General features: G+C 38.0%; 1 protein-coding gene across 2 annotated transcripts in view; it reads left to right on the top strand.

The window, feature by feature from the left end:
- Positions 1–12,914, top strand: part of LOC137631137 (tRNA endonuclease ANKZF1-like) — a 406,209-nt gene that overhangs the window by 186,031 nt on the left and 207,264 nt on the right. For both annotated transcript variants that reach the window (XM_068362804.1, XM_068362805.1), the window contains exons 7-8: positions 4,585–4,699; positions 10,753–10,907. In XM_068362804.1, the coding sequence (XP_068218905.1) occupies positions 4,585–4,699; positions 10,753–10,907 (270 nt within the window). The remainder of the gene's footprint in view (positions 1–4,584; positions 4,700–10,752; positions 10,908–12,914) is intronic.

The raw sequence follows: 12,914 nt of genomic DNA, 5'->3' as shown, positions 1-12,914 counted from the left end.
ACCGCCCGGTATGAATGAATGAGACTAAGTCATACCCCGTTGGTATACTCAGTCCTCAATATGTCGGAACGTTGATGGAAGACTGAGGTACAAGCATACTTGACCCGTAAATCATAACCAACAACCATCGAGTGAGAGGAAGGGTGTACACTGAAGGGGGGGGGATGGAATAACCTCCCCAACTTGTTGGGGGGGGGGGGGTGTAATGGTACAGGGAAATCGCCAGTGCGCAGTGGTAGACAGGGCTACCAACTGGAGATCCCCTAATCATGACATGAAAATCCCAAAAATATGATCATAACGGAGTAAGCAATAAATATAATATCAATGCACAAATACATAAAAATAATTAATGAATTAAAAGCGAAATCACGTAAGTAAGGTTAGGCATGCAGAAAAAATATGGCGAGAGAGGGACTCGGGCGAGTGGTAGGGGAGGAAGCATGACGACATCAGCAGATGGAAAGCAGGGGTACCAACCTAGTTACTGAAGCGGTAGATCGAACAGTAAAAACAACAAAATACGCGAGAGTCCCACTCGAACCAAACGTAAAACTAGGTGGAGCGTAATAAAACAAAAGGTTTTACTAATAATAAGTGAGATGGTCGAAATTAAAGCTCCTAGAACTAGCGAAACAATCTCAATGTTGACGCTATCCACCAACACGCACGAATGCAGGCATACCAACATAACCTACTCCTGATGAAACGCTAACACCGATATCATAGGATAACATAAAATAAATGCTATATGAAAGCATAAAGTCGGTGTACTAAATGAATATTGCTATATGAAAGCATAAAGTTGGTGTACTAAATGAATATAAGGAAAAAACTCCTAAAGGATCGAACGAATATAAAAGACGGACGAACTAACGAGACAAAGGGCAGAGGCGAAAGAAAGAACGGGGACGCCGCTCATATATAAACACTTCTAAATAATAAAAACAAAGATGACACTGCCCAATCTCGTTAAAAACTCATGGATAAGGTACTTAACTTCGATGGGGTATCTTGGGAATCGGCCATCGAGAGAAAGTTGATGATAAATCCAATGAAACACACGAAATAAAACACTTGGACTTATATCAAACAGGTGCTTGAAAGGAGTGTTGGGCAAGCGTGGGTTGAGTTAGTAGTACTGGTCTGCGAGGCAGGGGAGGTTGAACGGCACCTCACTATTGGGGGATTTCGAAGAGGAGAAATCTAAATGGTACGAGACCTCTGGTATTTCGCCCCAGTCTATACCGACACCATTAGGTGAGCGAGCTAGTTCAACCTAGCATTCCTTTACATTTTTTCTCTGGTAATATTAGCAGTTATATTCCTTTGAAATGGTGCATAAGGAGCATTTCACTGCGCGGCACAGGGATTGAGCCCAGAAATAGCCTTAATAAAATTTATATATTTAAGAGGAACTCCATAATAATGCAGGACTCTTCACAAAATTGGCTGGTGCACACTATCAAAGGCTTCTTTCATAGTCAATAAATGCCATTAAAGGTAGATTTATATATTCTACACTTTGTTGTACATGCCTTAAAAAGAAAACTTGGTCATTACAACTCCGACCTTTTCTAAATCCTGCTTGTTTATATCAGCTTTTCATCAATCTATCTTTCTAGTGTTTTTAGAATGAGCATACTATATATTTTCATGATAATGGACATAAGTGTGATGCCTCTGTAATTATTGAAATCAGTCAGGTCTCTTTATTTTGCCATTTTCACCAACACTCCTGGCTCCCATTAATCAGGTTTTGCCTCTTCATGTCTCATTCTACAAAATAATCTTATAAGTTTTCTGGGAGTCGCTTCATTTTCATCCAAAATCATCTCAGCAGTTATTGCATTGTATCCAGGGGCTTCCATCTCTTGAGTTTCTTAATGATAGTTTTGACTTCAAACACTGAATTCATTCATGGGCACATCAAGGTCATCCTCAGCTTCAGGTATACTGTATCAATTAAATTATTCCCTTCATATATATTCTATTCATGACTTCACTAAAGTGTTTCATATAACGTTACTTTTATTCATCTTCTGTTATTATAACAGATCCATCTCTTCTTGATTGGTATATGCTTCTTCTTCTTTGCCCCCATAGAGATTTCATTAATAATTCTATGAGCAATCCTTACATCTTAGCCTCTCCCTGAATTCATAGCTTTGTCAGCCTCATCTACTTTCCTTTGTAAATATTCTTTCCTGCTCAAGCTTGTAATTTTCATTACTTCATGGAAACTTTCAACAGTCAATTTCTGTCTTTGTCTTCTTTTTATCATATATCATTTGTTATCCAATGTTTTCTCCTTATAACTGCATGTCCCAAAATTCTCTACCAACTGACTGATATATGTTAATTTCACATCACTCTTCATTATTTGTCTGCTCTTTGTCTTTTAAAGTCTTAAAGACTGCAAATCGATTCCTACATTCAGTTGCAAATGTTTCTCTGTGCTCATTTTCTAGAAGCTTAAACGTCCCCGTGTCCTTAGTCCTACGAGCATCTGTGGTGTGAACTCTGGTAACGAGCCTCTCAGCAATATGTAAGGCTAAAGTGCACCACCAATAAAAGCATTACCAATGTGCCAAAGTGCACCACCACAGTGCACATGAGGGCCATAAGAAACGACTTATCAAGAGAGACGCGAATCTGAGATACTCCAACATAAATCGAGAGGAATCGAATCATGCCACCAAGCAGAGTGCAACCATTTAACGTGTGTGTCATTCACGAGTGCAAGATACACACACTCCACCATATGGTCAGTTTTGCATTCTCCCGCAGGAGCAAACTCCCTTACAAGTTACAGTATGCGGTAGGAAGAGAAGGCTTCTTGAGGTTACATATTGCGAAATTCCCTGCGAACATGAGACCCTATCAGATGACCATCCAGTTTATTTTCCTCATTTTCCAAGGGTTTTACTTGATCATAGGCATGCATGCAAGCTTAAGCATCCATCAAAACCTCTTATCTTTCCTCTGCAAAGCGCTGAGTGAGCTACGCATCCTTTAGACAAGGTTGGTGACTCGGATATGTCCAATGTTTAGGAGACAGTACACACTCTCCCCTATTAACTTCGTGTCTTGTTTGGATAGGATGTCCAAGCCCACCCGAGCGAGTGGTACCAAAGCAGTGTAGGGATTCAGAGTGCCAGATGATATGGCACCTTCTCTTTGTGTGGATAATTTTTCTCCTTACAGGTGGAAGAATAGACGGGCATCACCTGTAAGAGACTACATCAAAGAAGTCAAGATTTGCTTCCCCAGAACCTGTCCAGTCTTCCCGTGCTATCAACCTGCTAGGACTTACCCTGGTAAGGTCCTTCAAGTCTACCTCTAATGAACCTAAAGAGGAGTTGTCTTTCTTGAGGGTAATTTGGGCCTCATTAAGAAACTCAGTAAATTGAGTGATGCTCAGAAAGCCCCTTGTCTGGGAGGTAGACCTCCATTGATTCCTCTTTCAGGAAGCAACACAGCTTGAAGCAACACCTCGAGCTACCTTGGTCACAACACATGGAGAAAAATATTCAAAGATGGGAAACACATGTCTCCACTACCAAAGGCTCCCTTTGAGCAACTCGATCCTCTAAGTTAATTCTTTCTTTTTTTTTTTTTTTTTTTTGAAACAGACGGAGCCCATCCTTCCCCTCTTCTGTTAGACCCTGAGGCTACTGCTCAGTTTTGAACATGGTCCTATGACGGAATGGGATAGATCTTGCCTTCTCAAGGAGTTGCCTATTCTCGGGATTGCTTCTAACAGTCTTGCTATTCTCGGTATCTTATCCAAGCCTTTGGAAAGGTCTTAGTAAAGATTCTGACTTGCAAAACTGTCTCTGCTGCCTTAATTGGCAAAAAGGTTAGGTGAGTGATAAGGTCTCTCTGTGTTATTCTCCCACTCTAAGAGGTGTTGAAGCCTCTTGGTCTAGTGCCTGGTCATTAGGCCAAACTCCGATGCTGCCGGGACAACCATTAGAATATGCAGTAACAAGGCCAACCGATGACCAAAAATTATATTGAAAATAAAAACATCTAATATCAGGTTAGGGTACAGAGCTCCTAGATAATCCAGGCACTAAAGTAATTAAAGATAAAATATATACCAATGGTAAAAATTCAACAGTCCAATTTTACAAGGAATAAACTCAATAGTGTCAAACCATCTACTTTCTGACACAACGTATAATTTGCAGACAAGAGCTCCATTCAGGGGCTACTTCCCTGAGTTGAGGCTTCTACACGGGCAACCTTGGAGGAGAGGGTAGCCTATGTAGAAAAAAAAAATGTTTTTTCTAAATTTGAAAACTCATTGTGACGGATTTTAGATTCATCAAAATAATGAATTTTATTGATAAGATTATTTCTTTTCTTTTTCTTTTTTTGATAATAGGCTGGGAAGTTGGTTGTGTCGGTGATTTTAGTATGATGGCTATAAGGGAAGTATTGAAGTAATAAATATTATTACTAGAATTTCATTTTTTACATTTTTGTGTTGGAGTAAGGATTTCATAATTTGCTCTGAGATGGAATAAGTATTTATGCTTGGATTTGACCTTAATCATGGAATATAGTATTTTTCAGTGCCAAATGAATGGTGAGGAGGATGCCCTGCTAAGAGCTCGAGGTGCACCGGTGATACAGTTATGGGCTGTAATACTACTCAGTGGTGGTCATTTTGCTGCAGCTATTTTTAAAGGTATTTTCTTTGTACATTTTGTTTTTAAGAAGGCAGAATTTAGATTAAGTTAAATATACTGTACTGTACATTTAGATAAAAAAGAACTCGTTTAGAAATTATATTTATTGTTTCAAGAAATCGTATCTCCAATTCAGTGCAGTTTCCACACCAAAGAGAAGACATTATGTATGTGAAAATTTACATATATTTCTAAAACTTTAGATTTTTTATAAATTCTTATCAATTCAATATACTTATGTTAATTTAGGATGCATAGTTGGGACTTGTGTTTGAATAATGTTGTAATGTTTTTTTATGTAAGCACTTATCATGCATTTATGATGCTGTGTTTCCTTGATGGCATAAAGAAGAATTTTGAAGGAATTGTCAGAAACAAAATGTTCATTATAGGTACTATATTTGGCTTTAGTAGAGCCACCAAATTTGGATTACCAACTAAAGAGTAGTTACAGTATTGTTATTGTTATATTCTTTACTACTTGATAAGATGAAAGATATATATTTTTTAGACTACCAGTAATGAGTGGAGAAAGTAAACAATTTTAAGTAAGGGAGTAACTATTTTTTTTAGTGATAGGAAACCTATCCAAGGATATATAAGGGAATGACCACACTTGTCATACTGGGATATTGTTGTGTCAGATTCATTGCAATATAGTCATTCTGATTTGAGCCAGAATTGTGTGTGTTTTTAAGTTTGTCCTTTTTTATCTGTATCACAACAAACCCAATGCTTGAAATCTATCCCAATTGATATTATTATTACTGTATTATTATTACTTGCTAAGCTACAACCCTAGTTTGAAAAGCAGGATGCTATAAGCCCGAGGGCTCCAACAAGGAAAATAGCTCCTTGAGTAAAGGAAGTAAGGAAACTACCAGAGAAGTAATTGATAATTTAGATATTTCAAGAACAGTAACAGCACCAAAACAAATATTTCTTATATAAACTATAAAAACTAAAAAACAAGAGGAAGAGAAATAATTTCTTATATAAACTATAAAAACTTTGAAAAATAAGAGGAAGAGAAATAAGATAGAATAGTGAGCACAAGTGTACCCTCAAGCAAGAGAACTCTACCCCGGGAGAGGGAAAGGCCATGTAACAGAGGCTATGGCACTGTCCAAGACCAGAGAACAATGGTTTGAATTGGGAGTGTCCTTCTCCTAGAAGACACTCTTCTACCCTTACCAGGAGGAAAGTAGCCACTGAACAATTACATTACAGTAGTTAACCCCTTGAGTGAAGAAGAATTGTTTGGTAATCTCAGTGTTGTCAAGTTTATGTGGACAGGGGACAATATGTAAAGACTATGCCAGACTATTCTGTGTATGTGTATGCAAAAGGGAAATGAGCCATGATGAGAGAGAAGGATCCAATGTAGTACTGCACTGATAGTCAGTAAATATCATAGACCAGTGGTTCCCAACCTTTTTCAGCTTGTTACCCAATTTAGCATGCCACATTAAGCATGTTACCCCTTTCACAAAATGTTGTCAACATTTATATATATATGGCTGAACTAAAACACTAGAGATAATTTCTTTTATTTATTGTATTAGTACATTTTACATCTCTAATGACTTACCAAAGATGTCAAGAGCATCAGTGAGATGGTTGGAGTTGCTTATTTGAAGCTAGTTGAGGAATTCTTGGTTTCGTGGTTGAAAGTGCCAGCCTGGCATCGTTTGCAACATTCAAGCGAGTCCTCTTTTTTGTTTTCATCCCCAGCACAGTTGAGAACCTCTTCTCGCACAGATACGTTGTTGAGAATGATACCAACAACTTCAAGGCTCTCTTGGACAGAGTTGGCGAGTCGGCTAGTCGTGAAATCCAAAAGGAATCTGCATTTTGGTTTTGGAATTCGATTTTCAAGGCTTCATTGGCTCGCATTGTGATCCACTCCTCCTTTGCAGGGAAATCATCATCATGAATGGCCTCATCAGGTACAGAGAAGGGATGAATGATCCACTGAAGACTGGCTGTTTCTTGGTCACTCTCTGGAAAGTAGTGATGCATGCTTGTTTCAAGCCCCTTCAAATGGTCGCTCATCTCTTTGTTGATGGTCTGTAGAAGAGATCCAGTATCATGACTATTCTCCTCAATAAACTGGTCTAGGGTGGGGAACTGGGAGATCACTCCTTTCTCCAAGTGCCGAATCCAGAGTCTCAGTTTCGCTAGAAATGCAGCCACAGTGTGACGGGCATCAATGACAGTCGTGTTTCGGCCCTGGAGTTGCAGATTACCACTGTTCAGCTCCGCAAATATGTCAGCCAAGGAACAAAGTCGAGCAAGCCACTCCTTATCAGTGAACTTGGTAGCAAAAGGAGATCCTTTTTGTTCCAGAAATTCCTGAATAGCCTTTCGGAGCTCAATGACACGATGAACAACCTTGCCTCGTGACAACCAGCGAACATCGGTGTGGTAAAGCAGAACTTGATACTCTTCTCCCATTTCCTTGCACAGCTCCTTGAATATGCGCGAATTCACATCCCTGGACTTGATGAAGTTGACGATTTTCAACACATCTTCAAACACTAACTTCAGATTACCAGGCAGGCTTTTCGATCCAAGAGAGTACCGATGAATGATGCAATGATCTACAGAAATTTCTGGATTGACAGCTTGTATGAGGCCCCGTAATCCACAATGACCACCCATCATCGCCGGTGCTCCATCGACGGAGACCTGGATTAAAAAGAAAAATTTTTATAGATTGCGTCAGTTAGTCATTGTTACTTATCTTTTGCGTTATAATTATATGGTATTAATTTAATTATTTTGGTACTTTAGTTTTTCAGTACGACGCACGATGTTTTTTGTGTTAATCATGCATATGACTGTATATAATTATATGCCATGTAATTCATTGTATTTATACTAATTTGGACCTTATATAAACATCGCTCCCTACCTGTTGAACGATGTTCCAATCCAATCCATTCTTGGTAAAGAAACTGTTGATGATATTGAAGACATCTTCTCCCTTCGTGGTTGTCAGCAGATTCTCGCAGAATAGGAACTCTTCTTTGATCCTGTCCTGGTGGACGTAACGGACGAACCCAAGGAGAACAGCACAACTGGCTATGTCACACGATTCATCAAATTGCAAGGAGAATTTGCTATATGAGCTTTCTTTGATCTCTGTTATAACTAAAACACTAAATTACACTTCCATACACAACTCGAATATCACAAGCAAAATCCGCAACACCAAAACCTCAGTACACCACTACTGAAAACCTGTATATATATTTTGTATATGTACAGTATTGTACTGTATGTATTGTATTTTCCAAATATTATTGCATTATGTTCTAATAACTACTTAATTTATGGGTATTAACAGTTATTTTAGGTATATTGAATTGTTTAAATGTATTTGGCTGTACAGTATTTCATTGTGATTATACTGTATCTTTATTATAAAATTTAATGTGGTGTTTTTGTAGGGTTTGGAACGAATTAGGCGATTTACATGTAAAATGTGACTCATAACACAAAATTTTCACGAAACAAAAGCCTCTCCAGAACGAATCAATTTTGTGTTGTGAGGCGTTGTTGTATATAAATTCTATAGTTAATTTAGATCATTGATTTCTGTAGCTAGCAATATAATTGATAGTTATTAATTATTTCTTACAGTTATATACTTGAAAATAAGTAGATACTGTTCGTATCAGTTATGTCAAATTTAGGATCTGGTTGGCTCTCTATTATAAGTTTGATGTCTAATTATTTGATTTGTGTGCCATTACATGCATGAATGTGTTCACACTGAAGAATGGAGTCTTGGATGAGTTTGATTAATTAAAGTATTACTGTCCGTTATTAGCAAAAGTGCAGTGAAAAATTTCAGTTTATTTCTTAAAATTTTCACCCTTGTATTTCACAGATATATTAATCTATCTATTTACAAAGGCACTTCCCCTAATTTTGGGGAATAACTGACATAAAAAAGAACAAAAGGGGACTTTTCTTCTCTTCGCTCCTTCCAGCTTGACAAGGGATTCAGCCGAGTTTGGTTGGTACTACTAGGGTTAGTCAAAAATCTGCTGTACGATAACTAGTTCTCACCCAATGAGTAGCCATTATAGCGGAGCATAACTCAAGGCGGAGCTAAGCATAACTCAAGGCGGAGCTAAGGGTGTCGGTATAAAACGACCCCAATTAATGACTCATACACTAACGTACCTATTAATAGTGTTAGCTATATTAACAGGAACCACATCAATAAAAACGTTTATAATATTAAACGTACTATCATCAACTCTGATACTAAGAGGAGGCCTGAATAACTCGTGATCGTATAAAAACGGAGAACGGGAAATTCACCTCTCTTACTCGAGCTAACAAAGAAAACGAGAGAAGGGATAACTCATATCTGTAGAACAGGGAACGAGCCGTCTCTGTTTTCGCTCTCAAGGTTACATAATAAAAAACTAACATCACATAATAAAACAAGAAAATTAATAAAATTGATTGCTTTTCTTAGTAATTGTAATAACCAAGAACGAAGAATAACGACAACGTAACAAATAAACAAGGATACTGTATAGTCTAAATCGAAGCCTCTGAGGCGAGTACAAACTAACAGACTAAATCGCTAAACTTTAATTCGCTATTCTTTAAATCGCTATTCTTCGTAGGTCCAAATTGGACTTGCAAGCAAATAAATACCATAGTAAAAACTAATAAAAATTAATGATAACACAAAAAGGCCATAAAACATAAGTGATATAACCTAGATGACAGAGTACCAGATGGGCAAAAATAACTAGAATATTTACCGAAGCGAACATAACCCAAAATGGCTGCCGATACCTCGGCAGGACAATCGCTTCCAAAACTAAAAACCACCATATTGGAAACAGAACAAATGCCCGGTACTGTCAAAAGCTGCCAAAACAAACTATGGTACTTAACATTAGTAAGGGTGAAGTAGCAACGTCAGTCATGTTGAAATAACGAGAAACTCTTCGAAAAAACACTGTGCCCAAAAAACTCAACTTGTTTGCAAGTTCCAAATCAGAAGGATGACCTGGTGAGCGCGAGTGGTAGGTGTCGGTAGGGTAACCCAACTGTATTCTCTAGGGCCTGTCACAGCCCTCCCCCTTTGATGAAGGGATTATCTAAATGGAAGACAGCCTGTGAATAGTGTTTTACAAACGCCCTTGTTAGATATACGACACCAACAAGGTGCTCGTGCGAGGGTTGTAACCTCTGCATTCCATGCTTTTAATTTTCTCTGGTATATTTGGAAGATTTATATCAGAAAAAGTACAAAGAAGGACTTTTCGCCGGCCGTCACAGGTCGACCCAGAAATATACTTTTTACAAGGATATTCACCCTGTGTACCTCTTACTACAAAGGAAGCCAATTTATCATGAACTTTGCATTGGTACTGATCAGAAACACTTTAAAGGTAGTATAAATTCATTTTATTGAGGAAAATTTACTGATAATGTACTAAAAATGGCTTCTACACAAAAAGGAACTCAATTGTATCAGTCACAATAGGATTGGGGAGTGAACATGTAAGTAATATGGTAATACACGATGCACAATAAGGTTCATAGGAATTACAAAACTTGAAATTTAGAAGCAGTTAATAACACTTGTCTTATCAATTAGGTTTATGACAGTCCTGGGTTAGATAGAACAAGTCATTCTTGTAATTGCTGCCAAGATAGACTTCCATGTCATGAGGGGTTTATCCATGCCATAAGTTAACTCCAAGTACTATGGAGAGGCATTGGTCTTCAGGTGTGAATTTTAATCTAATTGTTTCTTCTCCCCCAGGAAGGTTACTTATGGGAATGCCCAGATAGGATTTAATTTTAAACCATTATTCATTACTTTACTTCATAGTTATATGTTACAAGTTGAGAACATTAAGCTTTCATTATTTCTTAGATTAATTTTATTCCTAGATATAATTGTGGCAGATGGAATTTTTTATTGTGCATGGTTGTAGAATATTTGTTGATGCTACTACTGTATTTTTTTTATTTCATATGATGAAGGACTTAATTGTATATTTTTCAGGAAATGAAATTGTAATACACAAGACTTTCCATAATTACACAGTGAGGGCTAAACAAGGAGGAGGTCAAAAGGGCAAAGACAATCAAAGTGGAACATCTCACCCAAAGTCTGGCGGGGCATCTCTCAGGCGTTACAATGAGATGTCACAACGACAGGTTAGTTGGACTGTGCTTTTTATAATTGTTTTAATACTTTTTGTTTTTCAACATATCTTTTGATCACAATTCATATGTTGACTACAGTCATACTCTTCAAATGTCCAGAACACTTTTGTGTAACAAAAAAGAGATTGGTAGTCCAGTAATCTCATGGATGTGCTACTGGGATCCAAAGATTCATAGCCCATCATTGCCTCCCTTTTTATGTATCTTTAATATTGTCTACAGCTTACCAGAACTCCCCAGAGTTTCATTGCATGAGTGTGTATAATAATCATCCTTCTTATTTTCTTCTCTTGACCTTCAGTTCTTTTTCACCATTTTAGTAACCCTTTGGCAGGTAAATCATCTTTGCAGATAATGCATCATTTCCAACTGCCTGTTAACAGAGAATTGTTTGAAGAACATCACTACTTTTGGTTCAGTTAGTGCTGGTTCCAGTGCTGCTGTTATTGCTAGTACCAGTGTTGGATTTTTTACATTGTACTGTACTGGTAATTTTTGTGTGTGATTGTATATTGGCTAAAGTACATTTACTAGATAAGGTGAGATTAACTAGTCAAATGATTTTTGGAATTTAGATTCTCATTTATGTTTTCTAACTAGATTACTTTTTATTTGTTTAGGATTAGTGCCCAGTTTAGTGTGCAGGTAGTTTGTTTGTTCCTATTCATAAACAAACCTTTTGTCTTTTAAAAGAGAGATATGTCTTCAGTGGAGCTTGAATGGCCATTTAATTCATTAACAAGGTAGTTAACAACAGGTGGTGAGCTCGCCTGATTAGTCTTGCTCCACCACATGTCGGAAGCTCTTCACTTTTGTTATTGGCCGCAATAAGTATAGACACACTGTTGCACTCTAACCAAAAGTTTTGATCTTTTTCTTGCTGAAAGTGAATGCTGGCTGTTGCTTTATGTGATTATGGATGTGAAGGAGATTTATACTTGTTGAGGAAAAGGTAGATACTGCAAGTGGTTTATGGCTAAACTGGCCGTAGATCCACACACTCTCTGTGTGTCTTGTAGGGGGCATGATTGCTTGCAATCATCTGTGTGTTGAGTGTAGGTCATGGCCTCATGTGCAGTGCCACGTGTATACCTTGAAGATGAGAAAGAGAGCTAAGGCTGCTTCGGTGTCTGGTTTGGCACCAAAGAAAACACTGAGGAAGTCTTTCACCTCTTTCATCCCCTCATTGAGTTCGACTGCTACCGCTGCTTCTGTACATCTATCTCTATCTACGGCTGTCCATCGAGTTGATGATAACTACTGCTTCCTTAAATGCTAACTATGGTGATGATGATTAAATTAGTATTGCTGTTGCTGATGCCATTTTGTACAACTGTGCAGACCAATCCTAGAACCACAGGCTCTACTGCACACATGCCAGGTCCAATTGGGGTTCAGTGGGAGGACTCTCATAGGATGATTTTTTCTTCATTCCATGCTCTGCTTGGTAGGTTTCTTTCATCTTCTAGTCTAGTTATCCCCGCACTGCACAACAAACGCTATAGTAGTCTGTTGGAAGTCCCTACTTCAAGATCTTTTGGATTAATGTTGCATTTCTTAAGTGTTGCCTTTATGCCATCTTTATATCTTTTCATTTGACCACCCCAGGTTTTGATGTGCATTAAGGAGCTGTCTGTACAAGACCTGACGAGGAAGGCTATGTTATGGCATGCGTATAATATGTCCAATCCATCTCTACTGTCTTTTTGCTAGTGTGGCCTCTATGGTGATTGATTTGGCATGTTGTAATATTTCTGTATGCTTGACTTTATCTCTCCATGTTACTCCAAGGATGTGTTGTAAGCATCTAACATGGAATGCTTCCATAGGTTTTATTTTGCGACGGTAGACAGTCCAGGATTCTGTACCATATAGTAGGGTGGAGAGGCATACAGCTGCATAGACTGAGACTTGAGTATCTACATATCTTTAGGTTATTGTTATCTAATACTCTGGATATGAAGACGTCTGAAAGATGCTGATGCTTTGTTGATTCTA

The sequence above is a fragment of the Palaemon carinicauda genome, chromosome 39, assembly GCF_036898095.1.
Source record: "Palaemon carinicauda isolate YSFRI2023 chromosome 39, ASM3689809v2, whole genome shotgun sequence".
Classification (NCBI taxonomy): Eukaryota; Metazoa; Arthropoda; class Malacostraca; order Decapoda; family Palaemonidae; genus Palaemon; species Palaemon carinicauda.
This window is presented reverse-complemented; position numbering and strand designations above follow the sequence as displayed.